Below are 21082 nucleotides of genomic sequence, written 5' to 3' on the forward strand. Positions count from 1 at the left end.
ACTAAATAACTGCAAAATTATATAATAGTCACATTAACATTGTTCTCATATAAATCGTATATATTGTATTTTATATATAGTTTAAAAGTATCAAACAATAGTATATCTTGTTATTGTGCAATTTATGAGTATACAATGCTATCATATAAACATATTTTTATAAATAAAAAAACTGAGTATTCAAGATTTCCATGATCTTGTGAAAGTTACCAATAGTGTTAAAATCATATTTTATGATTATTTTGAGATTATATTAGCATACACTAAAAAAACTATGTATTACCCAAATTATTCCACAAATCATGATAATATTTTTGTATCAATAACCAAATCAAATTACTTGTTGTTTTTGTCATCATCATATTAAACTATAGGTATATGTATATTCAAATCACTGCTGCTACATGCAGTTATTGGATATTGAAGCAGCATAAATATTTTAAAACAATTACTTCCATTAAATCAACTATTGAAAAATTCTTGATTTTACAATTATTTGTATACAATTTATTATTCAATAATTATATGATGATATTATATTTAATAATATAAATGTATATAATATAAAATAAGAAATTTCTGACTGACCACTTCACTGAATTTTATAATCAATTTATGATCAAAATAATATTTTTCGGTACTTTTACACCATTATTTCAGTATGTAACATGATAAAAGTATACAAATTTTTTCATTTTAAAGAGATGCTTAACAGGGATTTGTTAGTTTACAAAAAAAAAAATATTTTTTTGTTAAAATAAGGTTGCCATTATTTATCAAAAATAAAATAGTTATCATTATGATGGGGTATCATTTTAGACATGTATTTTACATTTTGCTTACACCACTCAAATAACTATGTTAAACATCTAGATAATTTGCATTTGATGGAGTTTAAGACGGGTATTTAATTTGTTGTGGGTCTTTACTGTTCATGCTGTGTAGGGTCAGAAAAAAGTCAAAAATATAATTATACCTATTGTTTATTATTTTTTTTTTTTTTCAATAAAATTAAAATAATAAAATATCGTTGACACGAGCAAAATAGAAGAACTTAATAATTAATAATTATGTTAAATATTAAAATATAAATTAATTAAAATGTTGATCATGTGAACCTGTCAAAGTTCTTAAATTAACAATAATTGAAATCTTTTTTTAAATCAATTATAGCACATATGGACATACATTTTATTGAGATGTAGAAATCGAAAATTGGGAGTTGTGAAATAATATAGTTAATTTTAATTATTTTACGATTCAACTATAATTTCCTTATATAATATAGTACTCGTCTCAATCTACACATTACTATACAATATATATTTTTCATCAAAAAAGTTGAACCGATAACTATATTTATTATTTTTTTTTACCTTTTTCATGAGCTCAAAATTAGTTATTTTCAACTATATTTTTTTGTTTTTAGAATACATATAAATTTCAAGGTGATAATCTATTTGATATAAAAAGTTATCGTATACAAAGTTATGAACATCAGCTTAAATCAACTGCCTAATGAAGTAATATGAATACATGATCACAATATTATCATTATTATGTAAAGTATATGTATTATTTTTTACAAATATAATAAAATGTGTAAAATTTTTCCTTTTTTATTTTTGATAACTAAGACGTTGTTAATTTCGAAAAAAAATGTGTCGATAGTTTTTGATGTTTTTGTAAGTTGTTGGATACTGTTTAAAACTTCCCGAAAAATTTTAATTTCTTATCTCTTTCTTCTACTCATTAAACATTTTATACCACTCACCAGCTCTCGACTGTCTTACGTGTCATAGTACCCTTCCCATGCATTTCATTCAACAATTTAAAACTTTCTGTTAAAGTGTTTATTTGGAATTTACAATAAACTAAAAATTAAATTTGAAATCCAGCATTTTATACTATTAACCAGTTAAAAAATTACTTGAATATAAAATAGTTAAAAAATGTCATCATTTAATGCTTAATTCTTTGAAGTCAGTAATGATAGGTCATAATTAGTTTACCACTATCTATCAGAAAAGTCTTCTAGTTATTTGTGATTGATACTCCTATTTTTAAATTGCCACACCCCACATTAATCTTTGCATCAGAAATTTTGCATTTTTAACTAATTAAATAATAAAAAATAAAAAGTTCATAATAATAGCTTGATATTGAAGTATTTTAACACGACGTAAGTTGATTGATTTAAAATGTTACGGATACATCCGTATCTGAATTCCGAGAGTATGTAATAATACCTATTTTCAACTAATTTCTGATGTACAGCCAATGTTGTTTTCACCGTTCAACGATTGGTTGAAAGTTATACTTTTAATTAAAATTTAAAATTAACAATATTATTTTAATACGGATTACACGTAGGTATACGTAAGTAATTCCTCGAAATTTTGCGCATTTATCTTCGATTTAACTAAAACAAAACTCTTGAAGTTGGAGTAAAATTAAGTTTTAATCACCAGAACCTATCAAGATTTATGATATAATTATTGTGAAACAGATAAATTAAGGATATAACTATTTTAATAAGTAAAGGTACCTTACGTCTTGGTAGTTAATAATGTTAAATAATTTCTCAGGTGATACGGTTATCATTAATACAAAAAAATATATAATGTTGATTACTTTAATAGTTGTATAAATATAAGATAAATGTTTAAAAATTGATAAAAACAATTAATACTTATATAATATTATTGGTTAGTAATTTCAAGTAAATAACGTCAATAGTGTTTAATTTTAAAACAAAAATAAGATTACAAATGTTAAAGATTTTTAAATTCATTTTATACTTTTAAGTATAACTTATGTTGTAATCAAAAATTCTACTATAGAACTAATGTATAGTGCAGTCTGTAAATTATTTTAAATAACTGAGTATAAGACCTAATCTGTCACCAAATGAACGTAATGGATATTTAGGGTGTTGACATTTAATTTATCCAAAATTATTAATATTTTTTTTAAATATTATTATTTATTTTTACATAAATAAAATTGGAGTCAAATAAAAATTAACTATTTCATAATTATAAATATTTCAACTTTTTATTTGCTTATTATTATTAATTGTTTTTTGAATAACATATAGTTTTAATTTTATACTTCAAAGCAGAACATTTATATAGTAATTTATATTTCTAAAAATTTAATATTTAACGAGAAGTTAATTAATCTTGATCAAAATATTATATTAAAAATGTACGCTTTTATTGAAAAATAATATTATAAATATTTTCAAAAATGTTTCGTTGTAATGAATTTAAAGCAATTTCAATTAAAAGCAATGAATAATCATAAACCTAGTCATCCGTGAAAGGAATATTTTTCCACTTGATTATTTTATCATGAATAATATAGTATTGAACTATCTATGTTACATACTCCACTGTGGCTATGCACATACTTGAAATGATATAGCTTGGTAGATAGTAATAAGATACATCAAATGTTAAGCTGAAATAGGTTATTGCTTTTCAAGAAGAAATAAGATTTAAAAATTTAAGTTTGCAAATTATTTGCGATTTAATATTATTTCTCTAATGGTTCTATGATTTCAGTTGGTTCATATAATATGAAAATTATTCGTTTAAATTAACTAAAGAAATGTGTATTTTCACTATTTCCAATTGTACATACCCAGAATGTCGCCATTTCATTGATTTCATATTAACTGCGTAAATATCATTAATCTGCGTGTGTTTAAATGTCAATTACCTATATTATATGTAACCAACACAACTATATCATACATTAATTCATTATTAATGATAATTTATATTTTATATGACCTATGGAGTAAGTTATTGGATATAATATTTTGTTTTTCATAATATTAATAATGATTAGAGTAAAGTTAAAATATTATATTGTTCAGCGATATAGTTTTAGGAATTCAAACGAATTTGACGACTTAACTTAGTTTTTTTAGATTTTTAAATACAATAACGTTAATAACGTATAGTTATTTATTTTTTGCTTTTTCTGTATTATTTTTATATATTATCATAGTAAACAAGTTGATCATTATAAATTGGTATACGTCGGATTTACTTTAAAATGCTCATTTTGACTGTATACAATAAAAACATTTTTATGTTGTATGAAAACATATTATATAGGTGCTATACTTAAATAATGATTATATCATACTCGTTTAATAAGTAATAAGTAATTAACTGACTAATCTGTCAATTTAATTTTGTATAAGATTTTTTGTCTGTTAACATAATTAATCGTTTCTAATCTTCTATTTAATTATAAAAGTTTATTCGACAGAAACATAAAAAATAATTTATCTTATCTGTATTTATTGCAATAGTTATATTTTTTTTTCAGTATATGAAGCTATATGCCATATTATCATAAAACTATACAAACATAAAATACGTACAGGATGAATCATTTATAACAGGTAATTTAACTAACGCCAAACTAAATATTGATTAAAATAATTTCTTTGTAGTTAAAATATTTACCTTTGTAGACTTTTCCTTTATACATTTTTAAAAATGTTATATTCAAATAAATCTTTGGCAAGTAATTATATCCTTTATATTATTATCCTTCATCTAGGAACTTGTTTTATAACAAACTACTGCAATACGTTACTTTATAAAAAGAATCACGCGTACACATAAATATAAATTAACGGACTAATTTATTATAATTATTATCTTAGTTGTGTTATTTATAATGCATAGACCAAATTTAAAAATATGATTCAAACTTATAATGATAACAATACTTATTTAGCATTTAAAAAAATATTTTCATATTTATAATAGATTGTATACATAAACCTTCTTTTTTTTTTTTACAGTATCTATACAACAATTCAACCCTGTATAGTACACGTGGATCGTTCGCTAACATACTATTTTAAATGAAACACACACACACACACACTGACTAAAGATTTCTATATTATAATCCAATTAATTGTTCGAAGTAAAAAAAAAAAAAACCGATTAATAATTGTCAACAAATCTGTTGGAACCTAACTCCTTGTGCATTGGCATATAAAATATACGGAATAGTGAATATATTTATCAGATAATAATATGTTAATTTAATACGCCCCACCATGCAAAACGAAAATATCAAATGGAACACTACTACAGCAATTCAAATTATTTCCATGTGGGTTTCCGACGTGAACGTGATAATATAATAACTCCTTGAATCAGTGTAATAACAGTAACCGTGTTCTCACCATGGCGTTGGGTGTTGCCGACTATGTCGTGTTTGGAATAATGTTAATAATGTCTGCCTCGATCGGTGTGTACTACCGATTTACTGGCGGCAAGCAAAAAACTACACAGGTAATTATTTTCATCTTCAACGTTGGATACAATCGACAGGTTTCATCCCCCCCCCCATATAATACGTTGTATTTTCATTAAGTTTAACTATAGCGCTAAAACCAGTGTACACATTTCAATTAATTTTTGATAAGCCTTTCTGCCACAGAAAAAATTGCAGTGCAGATGGTCTTGATAGTACTTTTATACACAACGGATAAACTTGAAACATCCAAATCATAATTAAAAACTTAGGTAAAAGGGTACTGCTCTGCTGTATATTAGGTATTGAGTGGATCAACGTTAAATAATATTATATAATTGAATTCAAAAAATAACTTTGAGCTGAGACGGTCTATCAGCTTATATTACTAGATTACTTTTTTATATTGCTAATAAAGTAATTTATTTTCATTTTATTATTATAGTGTGTTGATTCATTTTTTATATTTTTCCAAAAGTATTGCATTTATCATTATTATTAGTATTTGATTACTTTAATAATATTTATTTATACCGCATTTTATCAGATTATATGACTTAAAATGTAATATTATCTTTTAGTAAATACTGTAAAATAGTAAAAATAGATTCATAGTATAAATAGATAATATCTTAAAAGAAATCAAAAATTTTATTGCGTTATATAATATATGTAAACGTTTTAAGTTCCCACGAATAATTTTTTCGATTTATAACAAAATAATTAACATGATAATACATCGATAAAATACGTGATTTTTTTTAAACGCTTTATTTGTATACTTCATGATGAATATGAAAATTTAATACATTTTAGATTTTTCAGCCCCAGTACAATTTAAAATTTTAAAACCTTTTTTTTTTTTTTTTTATTAATATATTATAAATTATTTAATACAAAATACTAATAGTTTATAATTTTTGTAATTTTTAAAAATTCAGAAAAAAAAAATTTGAACTTCGAAAAAAAATTGTGACAATGTATTTTTAATAATTTTATACAGATGCCAACTTACGCTAGATTTTGTAATAATTATTTTAAAAATGTTAACACATTAAATATTTTTTTTTATTGACATAATAATTGAAAATTTCCCATGCCTATAAATACCTTAATCCACCCTTTCAGACCCAGGATCACTTTTGTGACCCAATGTTTAATTTTTTTTAATTCTTTGATTACAAACAAATGAGTAGATTACACCGAACGTTTTGTGACCTTACCTGTTCTCTTAGTAGAAATAATTAAAACCACCTAAAATTTTGTCAACATTATTTTTTTACCTATGTGTATTTAATAAGATTGATGAAAACAAAAAATTAATGCATATTTGTTTTTAGATTATACTAAAAATTCCTACTTTTCCTTAATTTTTTTTCTCAATCATTAAATTTACTTTAAGATATTTTTTACGTTTGACTTCTTAAAGCACTAACTAAAACCATTATACTACCAGGAACCATCTCTTATGCATATCGAAATATTTTACTGTCCCAAACTGTGATGATAAGCAGAAAAAAAAACACATCATTGTAAAATCAATAAATTTAACGCTCCGTTCAAAATGTAAAAAAAATCGTAGAATCCGCTCTGCAGTATAATAGTTAATGTACAGCATTTCTTGTCATAGAATTGGTTTATAATGAATTTGATGAAATTGTTAAATTTTAATTAAATGATAAATCATTGCATAACCAAAATTTAAGATTGGAGATTGTTCGTCAGTATGTATTACTAAAAATTATATTGAATCATAAATACATATTGCTATTAATAATTATATTTTCATATTAGTTCTACAATAGGTTGTATTTATTTTTGAAAAAATAATCACATTTATCATAGAAGCATATTATATATATTTCTTTTATTAACTTTTGAGTTACTACAAACTTAATAACTAATCGGTAAGAATAGTTTCTTGGTATAAATTAGAAATAACTAAGAAAAATGTTATATATATATATAGAACAATATAATAATAAATATAAAACTATAAAAGTCTTAATTGGTCAAGCTTAATATTTTTTTATTACAACAAAATAATTAAAATCGTTATTTTTGTTTAAATTTAAAATGTCATTAAAACTAAAATTATGTATAATTTATATTATAATATTAAAATCAAAATATTTTTAAATTTCTTAAAAAAAAATTTATGTTAATGTGAACTCTTGTATTAAATTTTCAAATATTGTAATTGTATTGATTTGTTTAAAAACTATTACCTTTGTAGTCGAAGTTAAATTAATATAATTACCTTAAAATTTTTAAACATCACATCTACCTATTTGGAAATATATTATACGAGTATTTATTTTATTTTATTTTTTTTGTTTAAATATTATTATAAATTAAAGCAAGTTATAAAAGCTACTACATATTTAAAGTTTTAGTTGATTCACTTTACTTCACTTAATTTCTGTCGTCAGAAAACTAATTTTCATTCGATTATTAAATTAAAACTATCAACTGTCATTTAAAATATTAAATATTTAAAAAAAAAAAAAAGCTGAATATTGTGTGAACCGTTAAATTTTCAAAGTAAAAAAGTTCACTGTTAAAAAATTCAAACTGTATTTATAAATTTATATTAATCTACAACTATCAAAACTAAAACTAAATAAATCACGTGTTTATTTTTATTTGTATTAAAACTTTTTGAACTTAGTTATTTTTAATATATTTTTTAGCTTTAATATCAATTATATATTCTTAATTAATAAGTGAGAACTTTAACATTTTAGTTGTTTCTGCGTTTTGAAAAGCATATAAATTATGTATTTTAAAATCATTTTTATTGATATTTAAAATTAATTATTTTATTTTTATCTAATATTAAAAATGTAAGTAATATAAAATTGTACATTTTAAACCTATTTAAAAAAAAAATTATTCAAAATCATAGTATATATTTTTTTTTAAACTTTTTTTAATGATATACATTTACAGGAATACATGTTGGGTGATAAGAATCAGAGTATTTTACCAGTGGCATTTTCTTTGATGGCTAGTTTCATAACTGCGATATCAATGTTCGGTTTGAGCTCAGAAGTATATAGCCGTGGTACCCAGTTTTCTGTCATAATTTTTTCGTACATAATTGCCACTCCAGCAATAGGTTACTTGTATCTGCCAGTTTTCTTCAAACTCGGAAATTTGTCACTATATGAGGTTGTAAACTACAAACGTTATGATATAATAATAAATTAATTAATATATTACTTCGAAAAATGTATAGTACTTAGAAATACGATTTGGACGTTTAACACGAGTAACTACGTCTTTAGCGTTCAGTGTACAAATGATATTGTATATGGCGATCGTATTGTACGTCCCAGCATTGACTTTAGAAGCTGTAACCAAATTACCTCAGTCTGCTTCCATTGTACTTGTGGGAGTAGTGTGTGTGTTCTATTCTACAATGGGTGGAATAAAAGCAGTCATCATAACGGATTTATTGCAAGTAAATTTCATGATTATTTTTGGAAAGTTGTTATTTTTTATAACGCTACTTTTTCGTAAAAAAGTTTATATATATATATATATAAAATATTGTTTTTCTAATTCTAGTCACTTCTCATGTACACATCGGTAATTGCGGTTGTCGGAGTTGCTTTATATGAAACTGGTAGTATATCAAAAATTTTGGAAATTTCTTATAAATATGAGCGTATTAATTTTGGAAAGTAAATACATATTTATTTGATCATATTTATATAAGTATTGATAAAATATTTTTAGGAGTGTTCATTACTGTTAAGTCTTAGAAAATGATAGTAAAATCCTTGAATATTTTATAACAAACTGAAGTTTTTTAAATTTTCACATTTTGTAACTAAATACAACTTTAAAAAAATAAAATTTCAACATTTTTAAATTTTTTTTTTAAATTATTTGAAATCTAACTATTTCTAAAACGGTCTAGTTAAATAATAAATAATATAGTAATGATAAACAAAATTTGCATGATATATTAAAGAACTGAACTTGAATTTTCGATTTTATTAATCTGATTTTTGAATATTTCATTCTACATATTGTATCAATACTTATCTGTTCTTAGTAAAAAATTAAAAATTAATATATTTTTAAAATTATGTAAAAATATGTGTAAATAATATATATTTATCTATTACAGTTTCAATATCGATCCAACTGTAAGGCATAGTTGGTTTAGTATATTAATTGGAGGGTTCTTTACCCAGATTTCTTTGTATGCAGTAAATCAAACACAAATACAGAGATTTTTAACTATGAAGGATTATAAGACTGCCGTCACTGCGCTGTGGTGTAGCTTACCACTAGTGGTGATAATATCTATTTTAACAAGTCTGTCTGGTCTAGCGATGTTTTCCAAATATTACGACTGTGATCCTATAAAGTAATTAAATAGTTAAGTTTTTATTATTAAATATTAATAAAGTGACCGAATTCTTCAAATTTTTAGATTATATAATTATGTATTTTATGTATGTATTGCATTCACTTCACGAAATCACCATTAATAGTTTAAATTCTAATCAAAAACATTTCATTTCACAAACATTGATCATATTATAACTATGCATCTACTACACAACACGTTTGAAGATAATGTAATGGACATAATATATAATGATTAAACAAACGACAGTAATGTCATCGTTAGATATTGTTATCAGTAAATAGATGTCAATCATAATTAATAATGTCGCCAAATTATGATCATTCTTACCTGATAGAAAGATTATATAAGCTTTTTATAAATAATAACTAAAAAATTTACAGTGTGAAATGCTTGAAAACTTAATAAAAAACTTATCATAATTCATTAATTTCTCGAAAAAAAATTTTATTAGCGTTTAAAATTCAAATTTAAATAAGTTTCATAAAAACAGCAAAAATTAGAAAATTATTTCTCAGTTAAACATGTATAATGTATAATTATTAAACAATTTTTGATATTTTGTTCTATTTCAAAAAAATAATGACAGTAGATACTTAAAATTTTCATCAAATTTTTATATTATAATTTTTATTATATGATATGATTTAATCTATCTCAATATTTTGAATAAAATAAATAACTTAAATAACTATATAAAAAAGTACCTATATCACGAAATATACTTTGTGATATAAGTTGACAGATCGCCTCTGCTTAGAAATGTTTTTTATATACGATGGTTTAACATTGAATTCAAATTTCACACACCTGTAATAATGATCCATTTATTTAACGCCAAATGTACAGCAAAGTGGTATTCACTTACTTACTTTTTTTGTTGTATATTCCACTAAAAGTTATCTTTTAATATTTGTTTTTCATACATTCACTTATACTGAACAATATTCTATACTTAAGTTAAGTATAAAAACCAAATTTCAATTGCATTAAAATCATGTACCAGACAAACATTACCTATATGATTAATGTAACCGCAATAAATTTTCTTTGCTAAGGTCTGGTCGTATATCAAGCGGTGATCAATTGATGCCATTATACGTGTTGGACACCATGGGATCTATACCTGGGTTAACCGGATTATTCATAGCAGGAATATTTTCTTCTGCCATGAGCTCTGTATCGCCAATCCTTAACTCAATGGCAGCAATCACGATGGAAGATTACATAAAGGTTGTTTTTTAAATTTAAAACAAATTTACACATCTAATATAATTCGGTTTGAACTTGAAACGACATATTTTTTGTGAATTCCAGCCGTTTAATAAACAAGAAATAAAAGATAAACAACGAGTCTATCTCATGAAAATTTTAGTCCTCGTGTACGGTGGTATTTGCATTATATTATCGTTTTTAGCAAAATATATGGGCGCGGTGCTTCAAAGTGCGTTGACCATATTTGGAGTAATAGGTGGACCCGTAATGGCCGTGTTTACATTGGGAATACTCTTACCTTATATCAACCAAAAAGTAATAATTGATTACAATAAATATTATATGATAATCATAACTTAAAATATTTTAATTCTAAGATTGTCGGAATCGATGAGTTTATTGTACAAACATATTTTAGCACACTTAAAAAAATTCCTGGCCTGATGAAATATTTAGATTTTAATATAATTGTATTATCTCTTTTTTTTTTTAATGGAGAAGACTATTTCAAGTTATATTTAAACTATGATATCAAATTTATATTTTCAAAATTTGATTAATCGTGTATAACAAATTATAGGTATCACGAATAATTAAATATTTTTAAATATGTGTTTTTGTGATTATTTAAAGTGAATTGAAAAGATATAATCCAATGTAAACTAAATTAAGTTTTTTTCTTTTAAAACTTAAAATGCAAAAAAAAAAAATCTGACTATTTCACAAAGCTTAAATATTATTCTTGTAAATCAATTTTAATTTTTTAGTAATCGAAATTGTACTTATGACTAGAGTTAAAATAGAAGATGCCTACATTTTTAACTTTAATAAATAGAATACTCTGATATCATTAATAATTTTTACATTATTTTCTGCTTATAAATTATTTATTGTAATATCCTACATTTTCAGGGCGCGATGACCGGCTTAATATTTGGTTTGATTTTTTCGTTTATCATTGGATTTGGCGGGCCTAAACCTCCAGTTGAAAATCTACCTTCGTTCACAAATTCATGTACACTATTTAATAACTCAGATTCAACCCAGTTTTCGTCATCATATCAAGAGTAATAAAATACTATTTTAAATATATTCATATTTTACTATTGACTATAGTTGTGTATGAAAGTTAAAAATCATAGTTGTAATTTAATATTTTTATTTACCCAGGAAATTTTTTATTTGGATTTTTGATTAAAATGTTTTAATAACTCAAAGTAAGATCAATACACATATTGGCATTTACTTATTGAGTAGGTATATAGATTTGGAAACATTATTTAGTAGAGGAAATGGATGACCTCTCCTCAAGGGTTAGACCATTTTTTTTTCGAAGAATTTATAATTGTATCTTTAAAAATAAAATTAATAATACTGCAAAGGAATAAGAATTTACGAAAGGAGAAAACGAGATTGATTTAAAATAATTCAATACCGCCCTCGTCCTACCAAATAAACTTTAAATACACCAATGTAATAGTCATATTATACTATACAAAATATAATTTTCAATTTTTATTTTTTTTTAGAGTGCTTCACGAAGACGGTTATCTATATTTATATCGAATTAGTTACCTGTACTATATAGTGTTAGGATTTATGGTTACATTTTTAGTAGCAATGGTAGTGAGTGCAGTGTTCCGTGGAACAGATCGTGAATATAACCCGGATCTATTCACCCCATGTGTGGCGAACCGATTGAAAAGACATGATAAAAATTACGAACAAAGCTAATAATGTAAGTATTTATATTAAATAATTTACATATCAATGTGTATTCGGTGTTTACCTGATCAATGTTAAATTATGTAACAGATTATGTCGAAGATGAAATCATACAGCACGTTCAGTAATATATACTCGTATATATTACTTCAGGTTACATATTATTGAAGTTCAAAATTAAATTTCAAGCAAACTCATAAGTTGTTTGCTTATTTGTGTAAAATAAATACACATTATTATATGGTATAATATATATGCTTTATATATTATAGTGAATAATCATTAAACAAGTAATACATTTTTTTAATAAACATTTAAACATTTTAATAAACAGTTTATTATTATTAATAATAATTTAAAAGTACACTATTAAATCATTTTTTTGATTTACAGTGTTCTAATAATTCTAATAGTTTCAAGTAATTGTTAACTTTGTCAAAATGAAAAAGCAAAAAAAAAGCATGCTTGGTTTTAACCATAGTATTTTCAGAATATTTTTTTTATAGAATTGGTTACAACTTCTTTTAAGTTTAATATTAAGTCACTTATAATATTTAACACACCTGTTTGATAATAACTCATCCAAATATGTTTTTATTAGTTCTTACTAGATATTTAATTAAAGGTTTTTTTTTCATATTTTAGTTGTACTTACTTTTTATATGGTTTATTTTGATTACAAAATGTACGATAAAATAAAATAAATTAGTTTAACATTTATTTTCGTAAATGAAGCTAATAAATTTAGTTCACTTTTAAGAATGATTACGTTTGTCAAAACACGTCGCAATATTACTTCAATATCATAGATTATATTATATACCGCATTTTCAAAATTAAAAAAAAAATTACAAGTTATTCTTAGAAGTTATGGTTTATCATAATAAAAGTTTTTTAGCAGGTATTTCTCAAATTATTTTTTTTTACATCTGTGCAAGAGATTGTATAAATAAATTATACATTTTTGGAGTTTTCTCTAAAATTAATTCATGCTAAAAATCCCTCGATTTTTTTATCCATCATTCAGAATGGCTAATTAAATTAGAACTTTTAAGTCAAATTTGTTTGTAGTATTTTTAAAATTACTTGAACTGTTCATTTTTAAATTTAATCTATATCTTATTTCTTTGGAATAAATTATTAGAGAAAATTTTCAAACATAATGTTGTTTTATATTTTTAAATATATTTTTTTTTATTTATTTACTTATTTCTTACTATTTTTTTTATTTGATAATATGTTTACTCATTAGTCTTTAAATTGCTTATTAATATTTTCAAGTTGTATTTTTCACTCAATACATTTCTATAAATTATTATTCGTAATTTTTTTATTCATTTTTCATAAAAATGCAAGTATAAACAAGTAAATTATGTTTTAGATTTGAACTTAAGAATTAATTCTGTGAGATATTTACTTATAGGCTACCAGCTTATTAAGTTTATCTTAGCTATTAGATGGTAAACATATTTTCCACATATGTCTTGGTCGTACATTACCAAATATTGTCTTAAATACACTCTCCTATTAAGTCATAGATTGAGATTGATTCGTTAAATAATGAGGGAGAATACATCTCCAAAAGTTATTTCAGATATTTATCTAACATATTACTGAAAATACATGGGTTTTAATCCATATATTTTAATATTTTAGTAAGGTGTGTGTTCTACTAAACTTTGGTGTTGGATGTGTCTCACAACTTCCATTTTTCTTTCTGACATAGTACATTTCACAAATACCTTCTTAAGTTTTCATATCTAATGAAGAAAATAATTCTACGTATTATTCTTCATCATACTTTGTCAAACAAAATTATCTAACAGCACGCAACTATTTTCAGTGTTCTAAAATATACTATTTAAATAGACTATAATGCCGATACATCATTTAAATAATAAATAGTATCTATATTATATTCTGGTCTCCTTCAGAGACTATTCATCACTGACAAAAACTATATAATGACACTTAAAAAAAAAAAAAAAAAAAGAATTACAGATCTTGTAATTAGGTATTCTAACAATTTAGATCGATCTAATCCATCCAATCGATAATGCTAAAACATCGTAAAAGAGTAAGGACTAATATATATATAAATATCAATTTATTATATTAATCAAACAGTAATCAATTATCATAACTGTAGGTGAGTCCTATATAAACCAACTTACCGAACATTCACTCGATCGACAATTTTTAAGCCTTAATAATCAGTTATTGAATTACTACAATAGTTAATAAATATTTAAATGTTCATAATTATATATACTTAATAATAAAATATATTTTTATGACAATTATTATGAATCCTGTAAGTAATAAACTTACTAAAATAATATTATTACATTGTTCTTTTGTAAGTTATGTTAGTTACGTACACATTTTCGTTAAGTTGGAGAACAATTATTGATATACTTTTATTTTATTTTTGCTAAAAAATAATATTATAAAAACTAATTTTAAATAAATATCTACATTTTATAAATTATTTGTTGAAATGTAAAATCATATTGTACAATAGATAGAATCATTTGAAAAATCTGCTAAGCCAACATACCTGTATAGTCTTTAAAACCACAATAGCAATGTGCGCATATGCAAAGTTTTTATAATTTCTTATGAGAAAATTAAAAATATTATCATTTTTCAATAAAAATAGATTAAATTTGATAAAATAATTTCGGAAAAAAATATTTAAAAGCAGTTGCACATATTATGCAAATACGAATTCTACAGTTTAGGTATTACATTAACTTCAACTCATTCTATGGCAGAACATACAATAATTATCTATCTATCCATCTACTTTATTCATGATGTAACCTCTAAACTGAACCATAAAGTTTCTTTTTTTTTTTTTATTTTATTTTGATTAACGTAAACCTTAAAACTATTAAATGTTCCTCTTGTTTGTTGATTAATTATAAGGTTTAAGTCAATTTACATGTTTACAAAATATTTATCTTATTATTTGAAGTTAAATGTACTATAAAAACATTTAAAAAGTAATTTATTTTTTACCATATCGTAAATAAATAAGCAATTGATTTTATTTAAAACAATATATATATATAATATTTCATCATATACATTAACAGCTAAAGTGGCATGACTAACGACAACAGTTAATTTAGTATACAACGGAGAAATAACTTATAAAATAATTTAAAATGTCCATACTAATAATTATTTCAATAAAAATTATAGATATAAATCGTTATTATATATTTATTGAATCAAATGGTGAATAAATTAATTTAGAAATTTTAAAACTTAATATATTATTTTTATTTTTGGTAGCAAGTTATTTTAAGTTTTAACCACAAGTTTATAAAACCCATTTGTACTAATATGTACATTCAATATATTACATATAGCGATTAATTTATTATTTCCAATAATTAGTGTATTATATTTTATGCATTTAAACAAATAAATAAAAATCAGTTTATTAATTAATTACAAAACCTTAACACTTTAACTCCTAAAAAATATATAAACATTTTCATGTAAATGTACATCATTTATTTTTTTGGCACACATTTTGAAAAATTAAAAATATATTTTAATCAAATAAATATTTTTCTTATTTAGAACTAAGTCCTAAGTTTTTTTTTCTTAAAAACTTTCAATGTTAAAATATTTTGAAAGTTTTTCTCGTCAAACTTTTGATTGTTTATTTTTTTAATGTTAATACAGTTTAAATTAAAATTTATCTTTGAAACTTAAAAATAAATATTACATAATTACAAAAATAAAAATAATTAGAACAATGAAATTACTAATTTTATTCGAACTTAAAATAAACTTAATAAACATAAATAACTAGATCTTTAATAAAGTTCAAAATTCGTGTCATTATTTTATAAATTTTTAAGTATGCTGATGAAATTACTCTTAAGTCTTAAGTATACAATTTAAAAAATAATAATTTAAAAAAAAAATTCACTCAATGTATTTAAGATGTGTTAATATTTAATGCGAAAAAAGTCTAAACGGGCTAAAAATCCAAACAAATAAATAAATAATATTTAATGTAAATTGTTGAGTATTGAAACATAATTTATGGTTCTATATTAATTCTATATGTGTAAGAGTTAATTTAAATACTTCACGTACTATTTTAAAATATTTAACTTCAGTTATCACTCGGCGAAAATGTTTTTAATAAATATTTTTGTGTATAGGTTGCAAATATTATTCTTAGTGAATATTTAACTACTTACTAAATTAACAATGATTCTATGGAAAATTATTTTAACAAATAAATACTAATATTATACAAGTAATAAAAAATGGCAGTAAGGGTTTAACTATATTTTAAATGACAATTAATTAAAATATAATTTTGTTTTATAAAACATAACCAATAACCATATTATATACAAAAGTTGTTAAAATGTGCTTATATTTTTTTAATAGATATAATAAGTAAGTTTAAAAGAAAAAAAAATTACTTCAGATTTTTAAATAATTGTAAGTCATAATATGTATAAATGTAAAATACTCAAATTTATAACTTTTATAGTCAGTTAATAATAGTGAAGTAAAAACTTAAATTTTAAATATTTTTTAAAACTTAACATAAAAGAAGTAATTGGTAGTGATTTTAAGTAGGTATTATTTAAAAAATAAGCAATGATGAATAGATAATATATTTTTATAGTGATATAGCTTTAATTTGTCCAATATATAAATATTGTATGGTATATTATATTGTATTATAACTAAATAAGTGTTTGAATAATTAAAACTTATAAAATTCTTATTTTTATATACAGAAATATTTTAGTATGTATAAATTATATTGAATTTTCCTTTTTTAATTACATACTGAAAATTATTACCAGAAAACAATTGTCATCGCTCCTAAAATATCGCTAAGTGTGTAATATAAGAAATAATGATACAACATAAAAAAAAGATGTAAATTAATGGAATTACCATATGGTTATCTTAGTTATTTCAAACTGAAAATTTTAAAAACTATATAATGCATAGCTCAGTCTACTACAGCTTATTAGATTGTTTTTTTTCTAGCAACTTGTGAAATTAATTTTAATTCAAATAAAATTTTGAATAGTTTTATATTAACGAATGCTATTTTATTGTATTACAAATAAATACTCGTAGATTGAAACTTTTTTCACTACAGATTCAAAAATATATTAAAACACTCATAACTATAAATGTCAATATATTTTACTTATTTAAAAACTACTTATATAAGTGAAATTAGTTTACTGAAATTATTAAAAAAATATCTGGAAAATTCAATAAAAGTACCTATATATCAAAAACTAACAAATAATTTCAGTTACACTTGTCACTCACTAATCATAAACATGGTTTTAATTTTAAATTTAAATTTACATTATGAACTATTATACTTTTTTTAAATAAATAAAATTATTTTCTATGTTTGAAAAAACTTTGAAGTGTACTGTGATTGAAATAATATAATTTCTATATCATAAACTTTTGCCGTGTTGCATAAAAAAATTATTAATATAATCGTTCAATAAAATGTAATATACCAATCATGGGCTTAAAAATAATGGGACCATTTTCCACTATTGATTCAAAACATGTTTAGTAATTTTTCGTGCAACCGACATGTATATTATTAAAAACTGAATTGATTCAAGTTAAAATAATGTTATTTTTAGATGATATAGCAACGTTTAAGTGTAATCATTTATCATATCCATTTTTTTATTATATCACCAAATTGAAAAATTATTAAAAATTAAAACAACAGTAACATCGATATTACTGTAAAATATACTTTTTTCTATTACTATATCATTGTAATGGGTGGTGAAAATTATGTTCCAGATTAAAAACACGATTGTCTTATTAGGATTAGCCATTTACATTGTTACATTGTTACCAGCAACTTAGGTACTGCAAGTAATCTCAAGTACGTGGAACACTAATGATTCAAGTCTATTGCTTTTTTTTCAATACGCCATAAAAATGTTTGCAAACACTTGAGAAATTAGAGCCAAATGATATGAGTGAAACTCCTTTTAGAAAACGGTCTTGTACGTTGAGAGGGTCAAATGAAAAGGGCATAAGTGCACCGGGATTAAGCTCATCCCGATTTACACAAGTATAAAATTCAATTTCTTTTATGACCCATACTATTTATACCATCCCATAATCCCCCAAAGTGTGGGGGTGCTAGAGACGGTTAAAATGTCACGTAATTCCTTGATTGTCTATAAAATTTTGGATACACACCATACGATCAACTGAAGTATTTAACTTCTTCATGTTCTCAAATCTTTTGACGGCATGCTCAAAACACAGCAAATTTTCGATGTGGTAAATTTATATTTGTAATGGTTTAATATCTTTATATCAAAACACGTAAACGCTTTGTCAATCTCAAGGTTATGGAAATTGTTAGTAAATAGTAATCGAATTGACGGTCTATGATCATGTGGTTATATTAGGCTTTTAGGAGTTGAAACATTTAACTTGTATGTGAGTATAACATTTAGGTAATTCCTCGACCGTTAAAAGGCAGTTATTACAAACGCACATCTGACAGCTCGTAGATTGTAGTCCAGGATGTAATAATTTATCACGGCAGTAAGCGCAAGTGACATTAAAAATATTTTGTTTCACAGGGAAATAACATCAGCGTTTGACTTTTCTCCGTTATTGTTGTATAAATATTTTCTGGCTTTCTATATAATAATAATAAGAATGCACACATATAATCACGTTTATTCAATATCATCAAAATATAAGTATTTTTTCACGTTTATTTCTAGTGAATATTACAAATTAAATTTCATATCTGTAGAAGAATTATTAAATAATTAGAACAAAAATTAAGGTGTCGAATTTGTATTATACAGAGTAGTAATAAGCAAATGCAAGTTTAATATCACTTATTAATTATTTCTTAGAACGATGGTCTAAAAACTCCAAAATACATTCAAACATTAGACCTGTCTAAGCTGAATTTAAAAAATATATTTATTAATTAAATACATCTAAGAAAAAAAATATTTACGTTAAGAGTAGAAAATATAGTCAAATTAATATTATTTTATAAATTCAAATTAAATTTCAGAACGCGTGTTGATTTGGCCCGAAACATGTTTATTATATTATATGTATATATTTATATATTATTGTTTTTATCTTTCGTCGTCTATATTTAGTAATTATATATTCTTGGAATACAAAGAAACATCTGCCATTCGTATCAATTAATCACGCTCTGAGAACAATTTATAAACATCTAACAAACGAATATTTGATACTGATTTTTCTGTGTGATCATAACATCAATTTGGGATTCGTCTGTACTGCACATAACAATATAAGAAAGTGAATAAACCGTGAATGCCTCTGTGAAAGCTCTTTGTTTTTAACTTAATATCTAGATTTTTGGCACATCAAAGTTTTTACAAATTTGTTTAAGGTTTTAAAGCACTAATCATTATTACTGTAAGTCTGGTCTGATATTAAGTTATGATTCGTCGTTTTTACGTACCATACATTGACTAACTATTACCTATCGACACTAATGACCTAAACTATTTGAGTAGACCAGCGGTTCCCAAACTGTGCACCGCGGTGCCCTAGGGGCACCGTGGTTTACGTTTCATTGGTTCTCAATGAGTACTTTTTTTGTTCTATCTTTCATGTTATATATACAGCAGGGCACCGTGGCTAACTTGATGCCCCTAAAAGGGCACCGCGGAAAAAAAGTTTGGGAACCGCTGGAGTAGACTATTAGGACTTTAGGAGGAGATCACCCCATATTGTTTGTAAAAACCGTTTTCCACAAAACCATCAAATATAAACAACATTGCATAGTTAAAGTTCTTTGGTTTTCATCGTGAACATTTTGTTTCTTATCTTTACCTTTTTGGCTCTTTTCCACATAAAACTTTCTTTCTATGTAATTTGTAAATCACAAAACAACTAACAATGGTACTGACGTGGGAACATTTATTGTCTTAGGGTAGACAGGTGAGCAAAGTCCACTTTCAAAGCCTTTACGTTAATGAGTTCTACTCTAGAAAAATAGTTTTTTTGCGTCTGACATGGTACGCTAATACAGGAAATCTATAAAAAGATATAAAGGAATTTAAGTTTTATTTATGTTTTACGGTCTCAAACATCTTAAATGCATAAATTGTTATGCTTATTTAATATTTGTCAACATTTTCTTAGTACTAGGATGTAACCATATCTTAATACTATATACATCTGAGAATTAATACTATTATAATACTATTATAATGATTCACCATAATATCATTTTACATTACTAACTATAGAATATTCCTATAATATTTGACATAAATAGGTCCGGTTACGTAGATATTCTATATAATATATATTTTATAAAATCATATTTAATTTAATTATGTTAAATAAATCAAAAACACTGAACTGCAAATGTCAGGTGTCAATTTATAGGTAATG

At 23.5% G+C, this 21082-nt stretch overlaps 2 protein-coding genes across 3 annotated transcripts in view; one reads left to right on the plus strand and one right to left on the minus strand.

Moving 5' to 3' along the window:
• The window catches only part of LOC112592460 (ALK tyrosine kinase receptor-like), a 336409-nt gene that overhangs the window by 96785 nt on the left and 218542 nt on the right, over positions 1-21082 (minus strand). The gene's annotated exons all lie outside the window — the stretch shown is intronic.
• On the plus strand, positions 5061-12907 carry LOC112592461 (putative sodium-dependent multivitamin transporter). The gene is made up of 10 exons (XM_025336513.1): positions 5061-5333; positions 8248-8469; positions 8537-8761; positions 8869-8984; positions 9437-9679; positions 10741-10915; positions 11000-11212; positions 11810-11964; positions 12427-12635; positions 12713-12907. Exons 1-9 carry the CDS (start codon positions 5226-5228, stop codon positions 12629-12631), a joined length of 1662 nt encoding a protein of 553 aa, XP_025192298.1. The 5' UTR covers positions 5061-5225; the 3' UTR covers positions 12632-12635; positions 12713-12907.

This window comes from Melanaphis sacchari, unplaced genomic scaffold, assembly GCF_002803265.2.
Source record: "Melanaphis sacchari strain LSU unplaced genomic scaffold, SCAv2.0 Contig177_pilon_pilon, whole genome shotgun sequence".
NCBI classification, from domain to species: Eukaryota; Metazoa; Arthropoda; class Insecta; order Hemiptera; family Aphididae; genus Melanaphis; species Melanaphis sacchari.

What these genes read in the sequence shown, in the direction of transcription:
- LOC112592461 (XM_025336513.1), top strand. Translation starts at nt 5,226, where the DNA reads ATGGCGTTGGGTGTTGCCGACTATGTCGTGTTTGGAATAATGTTAATA. An exon ending in GCAAGCAAAAAACTACACAG is followed by an intron (nt 5,334 to 8,247) that starts GTAATTATTTTC and finishes ATACATTTACAG; the next exon opens with GAATACATGTTGGGTGATAA. An exon ending in TACGACTGTGATCCTATAAA is followed by an intron (nt 9,680 to 10,740) that starts GTAATTAAATAG and finishes TTCTTTGCTAAG; the next exon opens with GTCTGGTCGTATATCAAGCG.